General features: G+C 41.0%; 1 protein-coding gene across 2 annotated transcripts in view; it reads left to right on the top strand.

The window, feature by feature from the left end:
- Positions 1–14,837, top strand: part of LOC117753625 (calponin-3-like) — a 34,271-nt gene that overhangs the window by 521 nt on the left and 18,913 nt on the right. Inside the window, exons 2-3 of one of the 2 annotated variants that reach the window (XM_034571824.1) lie at positions 399–550; positions 2,554–2,676. In XM_034571824.1, coding sequence (XP_034427715.1) covers positions 399–550; positions 2,554–2,676 — 275 coding nt within the window. Of the gene's footprint in view, positions 1–398; positions 551–2,553; positions 2,677–14,288; positions 14,539–14,837 lie in introns of those variants that run through there. The other variant, XM_034571825.1, reaches the window with a different exon arrangement.

Below are 14,837 nucleotides of genomic sequence, written 5' to 3'. Positions count from 1 at the left end.
TTCTTCTTTCCCCTTTGCTCTCAAGTCAACAATACGTTTCCACAACTAGAGCAAATCACACATTCTAAACATGAAGCTCCACTGTGTCTACCAGACATTCGGACCTGGCTGCGGAGAGCTGCCCCCTCTCGGCCTCAAGAGAATTAGTGAGGTCCAACACTGACATCGGCTTTGATGCTAATCTGAAGATATAATCAATTATTGAGAAATTGAGGAATCTGTGGGGTTTGTTGGAATAAATCATATGTAATGTATTCTGAGTTTTTTTCTTGTACATGTTTGGTAAGCTCTCAACCTTAATGGTCCGGTCACCATGCTACTGCCTCACAGGCTCCCACTGCTGCACTTCAGGTTCATCTTCATGGTGTAAACCCCAGGGTGTCCTGTGTGCTTCCCAGGTGGTCACACCACAGAGATCCTGCGGCTGATGGAGAGCCTGTCTGCCGCCTACACCCCCCGACACTATGTTATTGCTGACACTGACCAGATGAGTGAGGAGAAAATCAGCACATTTGAGAGCTCTAAACAACATTCAGACTCTGGATCACAGGTACACAGCTGTCTATGTTCTGGGCTTCCCGTGTTATATCAGAGGGCAGCACTGTCTCAGATTGTGTTCAGACCTTGTCTATAACATGGATTGGTTCCAAACACAACGCCTGGAAGCTGCTTTGTGACATGCATGGTGTGTGTGTGTGTATGTGTATGTGTTTCAGATAGTTTCAGTTATCAGTTCACTGCAGCGCTCACTGCAGTATTAGAGTCTGAATGAAATGTGGTTTAAAGCTGCTTAAACAATTCAAAGACTGAATAATTAGACATCATCGTCACTGGATATTACTATCATCAGGTAACTGATATTATATTTATATTGTAGGCCTTAGCTAATTTGAGATCATTGCTCAGTCACATCATTTCATCAAACAACTTTATTATAAGGCAAATATGCCCAAAAACCAAATTAAGGCACCAGGTCCTTTTTCATTCCTCCAGCATAAAAGTGGAGGCTATACTGATCAGTGTGTATGTCTGTCTGTAATCAATTGCTTCCTGAGCAGACACCTTTTGGGATTTTTCATGAAACTTCACAGTTATGTTAGTGATATTATTTTCTGTATTCAAATAAACAAGTACATACATTTTAATTATGTGATAAATGATTTGATTGGAAGAATTTTCTCTTTTCTCACTGATACAATTACCAAATTATCAAAATATCAATTAACATCACAAAATAGTGGAATAAGGTCGAACTTAGAAGCTGGAACCTTAAAAATATTGGATAAGAAGTTGTCTTGGAATCAGTCTATGCTTGGAATTTATAATGTTAAGAACAGTAAATCCCCAAAAAGTCACTTGTGACATGTTCTTAGTTCTTACAGCTTTTAACTCTGTTTCCTGATTAGTTTTTTATATTTTGGTGTTTTGCATTTGTTCTTTTACTTATTGAGCTGTATCTTGAACAATGAACTGCTTTGAGATCTTTATCACACTTAGTGGGCTGGTTGGTTAACCACATCTGTCATCGTAGATCCTGTCAGTTGATGAGTGTAATTGTTCACCAGTAGGGGGCACAAGTACACTTCTCATATGTGGTTTTAGCATCGCAGTGAGGAAAGAAACTGTAATGAACAGGAATATCACATATCAAAATATCACATAACATAAATTTGGGGTTACATGAATTGAAGTTTTTAATGACATGATATACACATTTAGAAGAAAATAAGCAAAAAACAAAAGATGTACAAATATCAGACACAATTATGAAATAAAATGAAAAGACCTAAGAAATCACATGCCAGAAAATTAATAAAATCCAGTCAGCCACAAAAATCAATGACCCACATTCAATTCAGGAAAAATCATTACAACCTTTTTTGATTTTGATGGTTGTTTATTGATATTAGAGGGATCCAGATTTCCAATTCCAGGTGTGTTTAGTGTTGCAACTAGTGATTATGCCCATTAACGATTAATTTGCTGATTATTATCTAGATGCATAAAAATTTACTTAAATGTCAATTTTTCTCTTGATTTACTAATTAATTAGATGACCAATCATTTCCTGTGCTTTGTGCAAACATGTGTTCTTTTTGTTTAGTAGTTAACTCGGTTAGCCACAATAATAATTTTTTACTTTAGCATATTGCCTTTATTAAAAAGCTAACTGCATTTTTCTGAACTACTCTTGTATATGTTGTATTTTTAATGCGGTGAGCACCACAAGGAAAACTTCATCCATATCCATTGTATTTGTCTTGAGGCGGAAATCTCCTCAAAATGAATTATCTACATGGCGAGATAACACAAAATGTAAATGAGAACATATTTTGTGTGATTAGAGGTGGACTGAACCTTCATTGTTTAGCAGTGTAGTTAAAATGACAGAATCATTGGAAAAGTCCATGATCGGTTTGTTTGTGTGCTGGTGAGATGTGAGAGTTTTATCCAAATACACAAGAGATGTGTGATGAGTACCGTATTTCTGTTGTGCAATTCAAATGATCATGTGTCTGAGACAGGTGATAGCAACCTGCCCTTGTTCCACAGTTCACCATCTGTCGGATCCCACGGAGCCGGGAGGTGCATCAGTCTTGGAGTTCCTCAGTTGGCAGTACCCTGAATGCCCTGCAGTACTCCCTCCCTCTGGTGTTCAGACTCAGACCTGACGTAGTAAGTGGACACATCAGTCAGTAGCTGTGACCGTAGCTGCCACACAGAAATGTACCTCTACAATGACATCCAGCACCATCTTGCTCTTGTAGCTATATGCAGATTACACACAGATATAAACACAGCAATTCCTCCTCATGAAACACACAATGCTGACATTTAACTTGTGTTGCACAACGCGATCATGCTCATTGAGTTATGCAGCATCTGTCTCATTAATCGATGGGCTTCTAACAGATATCCCCATTCCCAGAACATATTTAGCTATATCTAATTTTGAACCAGAACATTTGATCAGTGCAGAATGTCATTTATTATTCAATTGAAAACAACTAACGCTTCATACACTACACGCCATGACTTTCATGGTCAATACGTTTCTGCACTGTTCACACTGCACAACTTTTTTTTGTCTTCTAATCATGAATCTGGAATTTGTTGTGGTTTGCTCACTACATCACACAAATTACAAGATCTTTGATCAGGAGGAATCCCAGACAAGAATGTGTCTGCGCTCCAAACTAGATTTTGTCATGGTAACACAACACACACCAAAAGAGTCACAGGACATGCACTTCTTTACTACTTTGTTTGTTTCTGTTTATTTGTCTGTGACCATAGAACATTTGGTTCTGAGGCAAAGAAATATTGGAAAATGGAAAAAAGGTAAAAGACTGTGTACTTAATTATTTTGAGTGAAGAATCTATGCATCCCATAACCCATTTCGAATGATCCCTTTCCAAAGACTTCCAGTAAGCTTTGTCTTGACTTAACCTTGTTGTTCATATAGAGTTGTAAAATATTGTAGTTTGTATATAGCGTATTGTGTATAGAGTAGTAATCTAGTGTAGAAATGCTGAACGATCCGATCGAAGCCGACATGAATTTCATGGTTGGGGTATACATTTCTATGGTAACAGTTAGCTTTACCAATCACAGACATCACTATTACACAACTGATGACTGTGGGGAGTATAGTACCTCTTAGCATCGCGAATAAAACACGTTTCTCCCAGAAAGCAGTTGATATCAAAAGCCGTCTTAGACATGAACTCCGGAGGATGTCCGCAGAATTAGGATTGGATTTTTTTCCTCAGTTTGCCGTTCACACACATGAACGATGCAGCAGGAGATTCTCTAGTCCGACTCGTTCACAACAACACAGAAATGTCCACAGCGTTCATTTGTCACCAAACGCTCTCTTGACATCTTCGTAAAAAAAATGTTATTGTTGTTAATCAAAATCTCTTAAAAAAAAAAAAAGTACTGGATATATACTTCCTGAACCAAGGTTTAAATATCAATATCAAATTATCTGCAAAAGCATGTAGGTTTTGCATCTGCCTGTAAATCAATCAATCAATCAAATCAAATTTGATTTGTATAGCCCATATTCACAAATCACAATTTGTCTCATAGGGTTTTAACAAGGTGTGACATCAGAATCAGAATATCTCTTCAGGATTATCTTTTGTAACAGGGGAAATCCATTCTTGTGTAGGATTCCCCTCACACATTGGCTGGAGCTGGTCACTGCATTCATTGCCAGTCACAACAGGGTCAAAACTTCTAGATTTGGACTCAGCGACAGGCCCAGATATTTAAACTGCTAGATGTCTGCCAGCAGTCAGTGACGCAGCAGCAAGTCTCTCAGACGTCTTTGACCTCACCAGAGTATGTAGAGCCCTTTGTTCACAAAATTGATAAGCAGATCAAATTTTCTCCACTTATAGCTCATTAGACAACATCTGTTCCACAATATCTTTCATTTCTGAAATATTAGGTGAAGTCAATGTACAGTGAGAAAAATTTTCTGAATCCGTGAAAGAGTCTGAAAAAGGCTGCCTGTTAGTTGTGTACATGTTGGAACATACAACATGATAGAGTGACTTCACAAAGCATGAATAGATCAGATTTATTTATAAATTGATGAAATTAAAATGTTTGCCCATCACTCTATACTCAATAACCCATAAATTACTAGACTGGCACTCAATAAAGTGTAAACAAACAACAGTCCCCTTAAATGTGGATCTCAATCCATTCACTATTCCCTGGGAAATCAGTGGAAATAGTAAAAGAAAAAACAGCCTCGCAATGTTAAGTTAAGAAAAAAATTTCAAGACACGTGTTTCAATAACATTGTTTCAGTAGTTTTCATGTAACAGTCAAACAGACAAACGGCAATGAAAACATAAGGAGGCAACAAGGCGCAGTTAACAAAGTAAAATGTTGAGATTTATCATTTCTGAAAATCCAAAACTGAAATCTCTAATTCACAAACCTTTTTTACACCCTTTGTTTTCACCTGCTGCAAATTGAATTGTATTTGTTTGTTGTGTTGTGCTGGCATTGTTCAACTCCTCTGCCTTAATGTAGAATCCACATATTGTCCTTTCATCATAAAGTCCAAGCAAGCCTGGTAGACAGACATTCACATAACACATTGTAAATGTAAATGGGACAGGATCAACATAATTAAAACAAAACCACTTCCACGCTGAACTGACAGACAGGAGATAAGGTTCAGACGGTGTCATTATTTGTTTAAATGGAGCCTGTAAGTGAAACCTCACAGCAGCTCTCCGAAATGGAGGCAGAAAATGACACGTTCACAGGCAGGTGTTTGTGTTGGGCAGCTGTGCAAACCAGCCGTCCATCAGATCAAACACCTCAGAGATGGCCTGTGAGGAGATGACGCGCTGAAGCCAGCCCAAACATCAAAGTGATGTTGCTCTTTCCCATTTCTCCTGAATTCACTGCTGTCATTATAGGACCTAGGTTGAACAATTGTTCCTGTTCACAGGCAGTATGAGTCATTTCATCATGTACACCACTCCCCGTAGTTCACAGGTTTGGTCAGGCTAGTGACTGATCACTAATAAATATTTCTTGGAAAAATCCTGTCATACAAACTGAGTCTGTGAGATATTGCTTTTTCCTCTGTTGATAGTGATCCTTCCCCAAACATTAGGGGTGGTCTGTAGGCCCAGCTTAACAGCCTGTTTTCCAGCAAAAAGACATTTGATTATCTGACAAGTTTGAGCTTGAGCATACTGATGCTTTTGTTCCCACATTTGAGATATTAAATACCACATGAATGCATACCACACCATTTTATGTTGCAGTATTTGTATTTGTTATGATGATACAGTTTTCTTTTTGCAAAATATATTGCGCTGCACTCCGGAGATTCTCTGGAGGAGGAGCATGTGTGAAGGCAAATATCCGAGTGAAAGCCTGGATTATCCGCCTGGCCCCCTAGTAATAAACAAAAAGAAAACAAATATCGGAGGGTGAAAAGGCACAGCCATACACAAAGGAGACACCGAAGAAGATGCCAAGAGAGTTTGTGGTGATAAGAGCCACCAACAGTGTCTGTGTCGCAGACAAAATCCCGTGATCTACGCAGCAGAATTAATATGTTGCTTCCTGCCTCTGCCTTCGGCACCCGGCTGCACGACCCCTCGTCTGAATAATGCGGAGGATTTGTTGATGCTGTGAACTCGTCTGTGCAGACAACCTCACGCTGCATTGTGCATGTGTGAAAGGCAAACTGTAACTAATATCTGCTTCTAAGATATCTATGGTGATAATTGAAAGACATTGGGGGCAGTTTTTAAATGCACTGAAAGCATAATTTCCAGTGAGTAGTGTTGTAGTGAGAGTAGAGCCAAAATCATCTGGGTAAATTACAGTAACAACTCTGTGGTGTACAACACTCACTTTTAGTCAGTGAAGTGTCTGTCCAGCTTTATTTGTGGCTAGTTGGAAACAAAGCCAGGGATATGCCAGAAATGTTCCAGCCAGGCTTAAAGGGATAGTTCACCAAAAAAAGAAAATTCACTCATTATCTACTCACCACTATGCCGATGGAGGGGTGGGTGAAGTGTTTGAGTCTACAAAACACTTCTGGAGTCTCAGAGGTAAACTTTGTTGCAACTGAATCCGATACAATTGAAGTAACCGGCGACCTATACTTAAGACGTAATAACACAACAGAAAAAACATAACATGCCTGCATACTGCTCGTGTGGTGTCATCCAAGCCCCCAACATTCATATTCGACCCGAAACGGCATCATTTACACCATGTTTTTAGCCTAAATGTCCGTTGATATCTTCCTACGAGGTACGTTCACGGACCCTCGGACACACCATCGTGTGGCTACGTCCACTAGCATCGCCACTTCCATTAGTGGACTTTTAGGCTTAAAACATGGCGTAAATTACCTCTGTCGAGTCGGTATACCACTGACCAGTGGAGCAGCAAGCTGATTGGCAGATTGATGTTGTGCAGCATGTATCTACACGATCGGGTTGTTGCAGCAATGTTTGCGGTAAGGGAGAGTTGACTGTCAGGTGTCACACACAGGTTCCTTGCGGTCTGGGTGGGGGCTACAACAGAGTTGTCGATGGTGATAGTAACGTCATGGGTGGGAGAGCCTTGAAGGAAAAGTAGCTCGGTCTTGTCCAGGTTGGTTTTCAGGTGGTGTACATCCACTGAGAGATGTCAGTCAGACAGGCAGAGATTCTTGCTGCTACCTGTGTTTCAGACTGGGTAAAAGACAGAATTAGTTGGGTGTCATCTGCGTAGCTCTGGTAGGAGAAGCCATGTGAGTGAATGACAGAGCCGAGAGGGTTGATGTACAGAGAGAAATGGAGGGGACCCAGGGCAGAACTTTGAGGGACCCCAGTAGTGAGTGGACAAGGTTCTGACACAGATCCTCTCCAAGTCATCGGTAGGTGCGGTCTTTGAGGTAGGATGAGAGCAGGGAGAGAGCAGAGCCTGAGACACCCAGATCCTGAAGGGAGAAAATAAGAATCTGGTGGTTCACTGTGTCAAATGCATCAGAAAGGTCTAGAAGGATAAGGACAGAGGAGAGAGAGAGGCTGCTCTAGCAGTGTGAAGTTGCTCAGAGACAGCAAGGAGGGCAGTCTCAGTTGAGTGGCCTGCTTTGAAACCAGACTGGTGAGGATCAAGAAGGTTGTTCTGGTGAAGATAGGAGGAGAGTTGATTAAAGAGAGCTCGCTCGAGAGTTTTGGAGAGAAAAGGAAAAAGAGAGACAGGTCTGTAGTTGTTTACTTCAGATGGGTTGAGGGTGGGTTTCTTGGGGTGTTCTGGATGTAAAATCTTTTGATGGCACTTTAGCAATATGTCTTTATAGTGATGTTTACTGTATAAATAAAAGCAATCGTGAAATGTAAACTGCATATGTATAGTCCTCTCTAGAACTGATACACTTACACTGGCACAGCCGTCAGTGTATCAAACCAGGACATTCTGCCGACATTCTGGACCATAGTGGACGACACGCTCTATCTCCTGAGCCACAGCTGACCATTCTGAATATATACATGGAGATGTGTTTAGCAACTTAGGACAAAGCCCCAAGTTTAGGTGAGCAAAATTAAAAGAACAAATGGCTTTAAAGTAAAATGTAATATTTGATTGAATAACACTTGCTTGCAATAAGTATATCAAGCCTGCGTCACACTGACATCACCAAACAACAGACAACCTTCGATTCTCAGTTGATGTAAAACACTAACCACTGACCACATATGCCAGGCCAACCACCAAGGGTGGCATATTTTAAGTTCTATGAGTTTTTCTACAACCTCAAGAACATTTTCTTCCCTGAATGTAAAGATCTATTTGTGCTATTGTCACAACAGCACTGTCCCTGTAAAGTCCCTCAATAATCCAGGTGAATACCAGAAATCTAACCATGTTGACTGGGTTTCTCATTTTTACGGTGTAAGAAGTGAGGTTACTGGAAGAAAGTCGACAATTACCAGATTATGTGAGTGTGTGCAAATCCAGTGCCTGGAAATAAGATTTCCATCACCACAATGCTATTTATGGCTGCCAGAGAGAGCTTAAGATCAAGTGGTGAAATCCGCTGTTGTTCATGTCATACTGAGATATATTTTAGTATTATTTACTGCACTGACCACAGTATTTGTCTAGTTCACAAGTGAAAGGTTTGTAATCTTAATGTTTATATTAGCTATGACCTGAACAATTCATCTTGTGAATGCAGATTCGCTGTTCTATACTTTTCAATGTGAGAGTGATGCAACTGTTCCACTTTCAGAGTGCAGCGTGCAGGGTACATGTCTGATGTGTCTGTACTCTGGAGTTGTATGATGACTTCTCCAGACTACAGAGCAGCTCAGCCTGGTTTCCTGTAAACCCAACACCCGCAGCCCCCCTTCAGCCCTGAGGCCACTTATTCATCTCAGCACCCTCCCCCTTTGTCTTCGAGTCTTACTCAGCTGCCTTCACTGCTGCCTCTTAATGCCAGCTTCTCCAACCTGAGTGTTGAGGAGCAGTTCAACTCAGTGATGTTTACCTTCAAGCACACCACATACCTCTCCATACCCCAGTGTCTTTTTTCAGCTAGCATGTAAATGGGCTACATTCGAAGAGCGCTTTGCAGTCATATCAACTACTCAAAGTGCTTTACAGTTCAAGTTGGGGACAATTTAGGGGAGGTGCCGGGTATTGAACCACCACTGGTTAGTGGACTACCCTCTCTACCTACTGATGTAGGTCAACATAAGCTGTTTTCAGTCAGGACCTGTGAAGGAGGCCCAGAGATTTTGGTCTGGACTTTCTGCGGCGGTTGCCTCTCACACATCAACAATGCAGCAGGAGATTCTTGTTCCGGAGCCTCTCACTCAGACTCACTCATTTGCGTTCTTACATAAAGCTCCTCCCTCCGGACATTATCCAGAGTTCATTGCATGTCTGAAAGCAGCTATAAAGATATGAGTTCTATCACAGAACCCCAAATCAGCACAGACGCCACTTTCTATGTAGCTTATGCAAAATGGAGTATATATCACTTCCTGGAAATGTGCTCAACCCCTCCTCTCTCTCTCTCTCTCTCTCTCTCTCTCTCTCTCTCTCTCTCTTTGTTGTTTCAGGTGCTGTGTAACGGCCCAGGGACTTGCGTCCCCTTGTGTGTGGCAGGACTCCTGCTTGGAATTCTGGGAATGAAGAAAGTTCTTATAGTTTATGTTGAAAGTATTTGCCGGGTGCACACACTGTCACTCACGGGGAAGATCCTGTACCCGATATCAGACTATTTCTTTGTGCAGTGGTCTTCTCTGCGGGACAAATACCCCAAATCCATTTTCATGGGAAGAATAGTTTAAAAAATCTATTACACAAAGTATACACAAATACAGAATGAAATTGTATGTTTGTTGTAATTAATTTGAATAAATACTTTTTCCATTTGTCATTTATTTGTCATTATTTGTGACTTTTCATATAAAGGGCATGGTCTAACCATGGTATATTCTCTATGACAATACATAGGAAATAATTTGCTCTCGTTATTTAAATAAAAAATTTAAAATACTGTTTATATAATTGCCATAATAAGATGGTTAGACGCTCAATGCACTCTGGATTTACAGGTTTCTCTCTGCTACAGCTTGAATAGTTATTTGAAGATGCAGTGTGTAGAATTTAGTGACATAAAGTGGTGAAGTGTCATGTGGCAGCTGAATACCCCTCACCTCACCCTCCAAACATGAAAGAGAACCTGTGGTAACCTTCAGTTTTCATAAAAACTCAAAGGGTGTTTAGTTCGTCCAGTCTGGGCTACTACAAGAAACATAGTGGCCTCCATAGAGAGGACCCCCCCCCCCCCCCCCCCCCCCCCCCCCCCCCGATGTAAATATAAAGTAGTTCAATATAAAGGGCCCATTTTAGGATAAATAAAACAACAATTTGTATAATTTAGATGAAACATACTCTTGAAAACAACACTAGGATTATTTTATATTAACTTTCTGTCAATAGATCCCTTTCATCTAAATCTTACACACTAGACCTTTAAGGAAAAGCTGAAAAGCTGAAAACTCGAAAAGGAAATTGCAGTGCACATAAATGGTAAATGGTTTTGTATTTATATAGCGCTTTTCTAGTCTTGATGACCACTCAAAGCTCTTCACAGTACAGTTTTACATTCACCCATTCACACACACATTCATACAGTGCATCTATTAGCAGCACTTTGTTGTTCTATGAGGGGCAATTCAGGGTTCAACATCTTGCCCAAGGACACTTCGGCATGCAGATGGGGAAGACCGGGGATCGAACAGCCGACCTTCAGGTTGGAGGACGACCGCTCTACCCCTCAGCCACAGCCGCCCATAACACCCTTTTTTTTTTTAAATGGTGCATCTCAAACACATTTAATATAGTTCTATAGCATATCTTATATGAAAAAGGTGTGGTTAAACATTATTTAATCTTCTAAAGTATGCACTATGAGGCATACTGTCAGAACAGTATTGTCACTCAGGTCATCTTTACCACCAGTTCAGTTATTAGTCCCACCCTGATGTGGACACAATTGGGCTCCCGAACGGTAAATTTGTGCTGTCACTTCTCATGCACCAAAGAGGTAGTGGTGTGGCTGATTTTGTCCCTTGACTTTCACCCTCTGGCATTGGCCATCAGTTGAGGAATATCATTTGATTTTAGGACATTCAAATAAGAATGGTGGTTTCTCGTGGGCACATATCGATCACACAGGTCACTTTTAATGTCACTGAAACATACAACACATCACAGAGTCACCCATTTCCCAGAGTCAATTACGACTGTACAAATTAATTTCATACAGGCAATATGCTGCTGGTTGCGGGAATAGAGCTATTCCAATCTCCATTCTTTTTGCTCATTCACGATGCCCCTTCATTGACACCACAGACAGTGTTCCCCCAATGGTGACCTCCTCTTTGTCAGCACCCTCATTAACAGCATTCTGCAGCAGGACCCATCTGTTTTCCAAATTTGGGAGGCTAACCAGGGGCAACCTCACTCTGCCTCTCTCACGTCAATGAGACAAGCAACATGCTACAATAAGTTATCAGTCTGTGATCAGAGTTTAAACTGGGACTGTAAAGGTCAGAATAAAAGCGTTTATAGACTGAAGAGGAATTCCTTTGAGTCTAAAACTAGCTTTAAAGCTTAGTGCAGAAAGATTATAAAAGAAACCATATTTTAATCCAGATATAATGTTAAATATATTGTATACTGAAGGTCAATAGAGAAAGCAGCAAAATGTGATGTTTAAAAGCTAAAAAGATTTATCTGTGTAAATGTAGACTCTAAAAATATTACATCAATATTACAATATTACATCATCTCATGTTTCGTATCAGCTGGATGTTTGACGAGACATTTTTTTTATCTACGGTAATGCAGCATATTTGTCGGCATACCTTTACATTACATTTCAATCCCTTTTAAAACCCCAGCACACATGCTGCTCATTTCATTTTTTCACTCAGCAACCGGTCGTAAGATGTTAACAATGAAGACCTGCCTGAAATGCACCTAGACACCGGCTGCCTTTGCCAATTAATATTGTTTTCTGCTCCCTTGGTTGACGCAACCAGGCTGAGGATGACTCCTGCTTCGCCTGCACAGCAACTTCTTCTGATTCAATTCAATTACATTTTATTTGTATAGTGCCTAATCATAATATACATTAGCTCAGGGCACTTTATATAGAAGGTCTTAAAGAAGGTTGAGACCTTAAATTCAGTTAAATTTGGATTCCTTCATGCCAACCAGCCACTGGTGAAGGAGGTCAAAATGGCTCCTTCCAATGCCGCTGAAAATAATAAGGAGAAAAAACACCATTTCTTGGAGGGGAGGATCAATCTGGCCAATTGACAATGCAAAAGATGGGCAGCAAATACAAAAATGGTGTGTAGCCTGTTCCCCCTCACATGCCTAAAATGATGTTAAATACCAGCCCTGAACATCTGACAGTGGGAAGAGATCAAAGGCCATCAACCAATAGTGATTTGATGACTGGTGAAAGATCATTATGTGATCATCTTAAATCATGTGACTGAAATGTCATTCTTAGGTTGCGTGATGACTGTTCAGAAAATTCAATCTACATATGAAGACTATGAATTGTCCTTAGAAGCTTTGATGAAAATAAGCAAATAGACCTCAAGGTTGGATTATTTTGTATAACTGCTCTTCCTAAACATGACAATGAACTTTCATACTTTCATTTTATTACTCATTTTTAGATATTTTCAGTGGATGCAAATCTATAAAGATAGAGCTACAACAGGTATTGATTTAAATCAGCAAAATGTGGGCATAGCAGCAGTTTTGGACACTCTGGGTGCCAAACCTGGACCAAAGGATTGCAGCAAGTGCACAAGAAATGTTGTGGTGTTGTGCTTGCTGGAAAATTATATTATACATAATTATCTTTGCACACGCTGCTTGTCCAGAGGGGTTTGTTTGAAATGTTGGTGTTTTTGGGTCACTAGCTTTGTCAATGCTGTTTTGCTTTCTTTGTTCTGTGTTTCCTGTTCCTGGATAGAGCACTGGACAGGAAGAGCCCTGAAACAATTTGTTAAACTAAAGCGAGGAGGAGGGAAGAGAAGGATAAAAGGATTCTGCTTTAGTCTGTCATCTGGGGCAAAGAAACTGATCCTCAGTTTACCTGGAAGTGAATAAATACAGTGAACTGGGTTTTTAAACTGGGGAGTGGATACCGCATCATGCTACATAGAAGACTGAGCAATATGATGATGCAAATACAGTAGCTATCTCTATGAAGATATGTCATTGCTAATGGATTATGAACTACATGTATAGCCTATAGAAGGGTCCAAAATTTGTTGCTGTCCCCCCAGGCTGGGAGTCACTGCAGGACAGCATGCACTCAAACACATGTTTGTGCAAAACCTGATAAGCTATGTTTTCCCAGCCTGACAATGTTTCACAGAGCTTCTCGTGATGTCACAACACTTGGGGTTCTCCATCTCCAAGACCCCTATTGTTTTCCATGTGGTTGAGTTCAGACTGTGGAGGAAAGTACATGCTGGCCAGTACTCCTTGGTTTTTAACAAGTTCTTACAAAGCTGTGAGGTGTGCTAGGGGTAACTATGTTCTATCAAGCATTCTCTACAAAGATGTACACACAAGGGTGTCTGTGAATTGTCTGTGTTGTCAGTTTCGTGTTGGTGTCTTGCTCTGATTCATCAGTAAGTAGGATCTCCTGGTCATCTGGTGTGTCCGAGCCCACCACAAGCGTCTGGCCTCTTTGGCCCCTTCAGCTCGTCCTTTTCAGTCTTGAATTCATACATATCCATACACACATGTATATGACATTAAACAACTTTTATAGACCAGAGGCAAAAACTACACATTCTTTAAAAAATGTAATATTTGAAAATTTTACATTTTATTTCAGGATATAATAAAGAGTATATTGATAATGAATTCATCATGTCATTCAACCAAACTCCTCCTGATTTCGTTGATTTCTCTGACATGCTTGACTGAAGAAAACGAACCCTAATGCACACCTCTGCAGCCTTTGAATCAGCAGCAGTTCATCCATGCCCAGTTTATAGAAGTGCGTTCATGTAGTTAGAAATAATTGTGTATCAGCGTTGTGCTGTCTCTTCAGACGCTTACTTCTGCGGTGGAGAGCATCTGGAGAGGGAGTGGCCCCGAGACAAATCGACTTCTTTGATTGGCTGCTTCGTCCACGTCAATCATTTGACTGTGTTTTTTCCAGCAAACACTGAGATGTCCCACAGTGTGAGAGCCAGCTCTTCCCTGTGAGACGCTCTTCCCCGTGTGAGACCCTCCTCTCTGTGAACCCCACGGACCGGTCTGCAGTAGAAGGGGCCACCAGCTGCTGCTGCTGCCTGAGAGGACTCTTCTCCACACGGCTCCGTGCTACACTGTAGCTCCGGGTATTCTGCTGGCTTCACGAGGGACAAACCAACACAATGACTAATTTCAACAAGGGGCCAGCCTACGGATTGTCTGCTGAAGTCAGAAGCAAAGTAAGCGACCTTTCCCCTTTTGTCTGAGAGGGAAACCAGGGGCTTTGCGAACGCGTTTCTAACTTCACACTCTCAACCACTTTCCTCTCGGGTCTTTCTCCACATTGAGAAAAGCAACGGGGCGAGCACTGCTTTATTCAGCACGGCGCCTCTTTAATGTCCGCTCGCCTGAAGCAGACGATGAAGTAAACTTTCCCAACTTTTCCCGATTTGTTCCTCTGCCTCTCTCAGCTCGGCTGGTCAGTGATGTGCAGAGAGGAAACGCACGCACACCGAGTAGAGACTAACCCCCGAATGGA

This window comes from Hippoglossus hippoglossus, chromosome 20 (assembly GCF_009819705.1).
Source record: "Hippoglossus hippoglossus isolate fHipHip1 chromosome 20, fHipHip1.pri, whole genome shotgun sequence".
NCBI lineage: Eukaryota > Metazoa > Chordata > Actinopteri > Pleuronectiformes > Pleuronectidae > Hippoglossus > Hippoglossus hippoglossus.
This window is presented reverse-complemented; position numbering and strand designations above follow the sequence as displayed.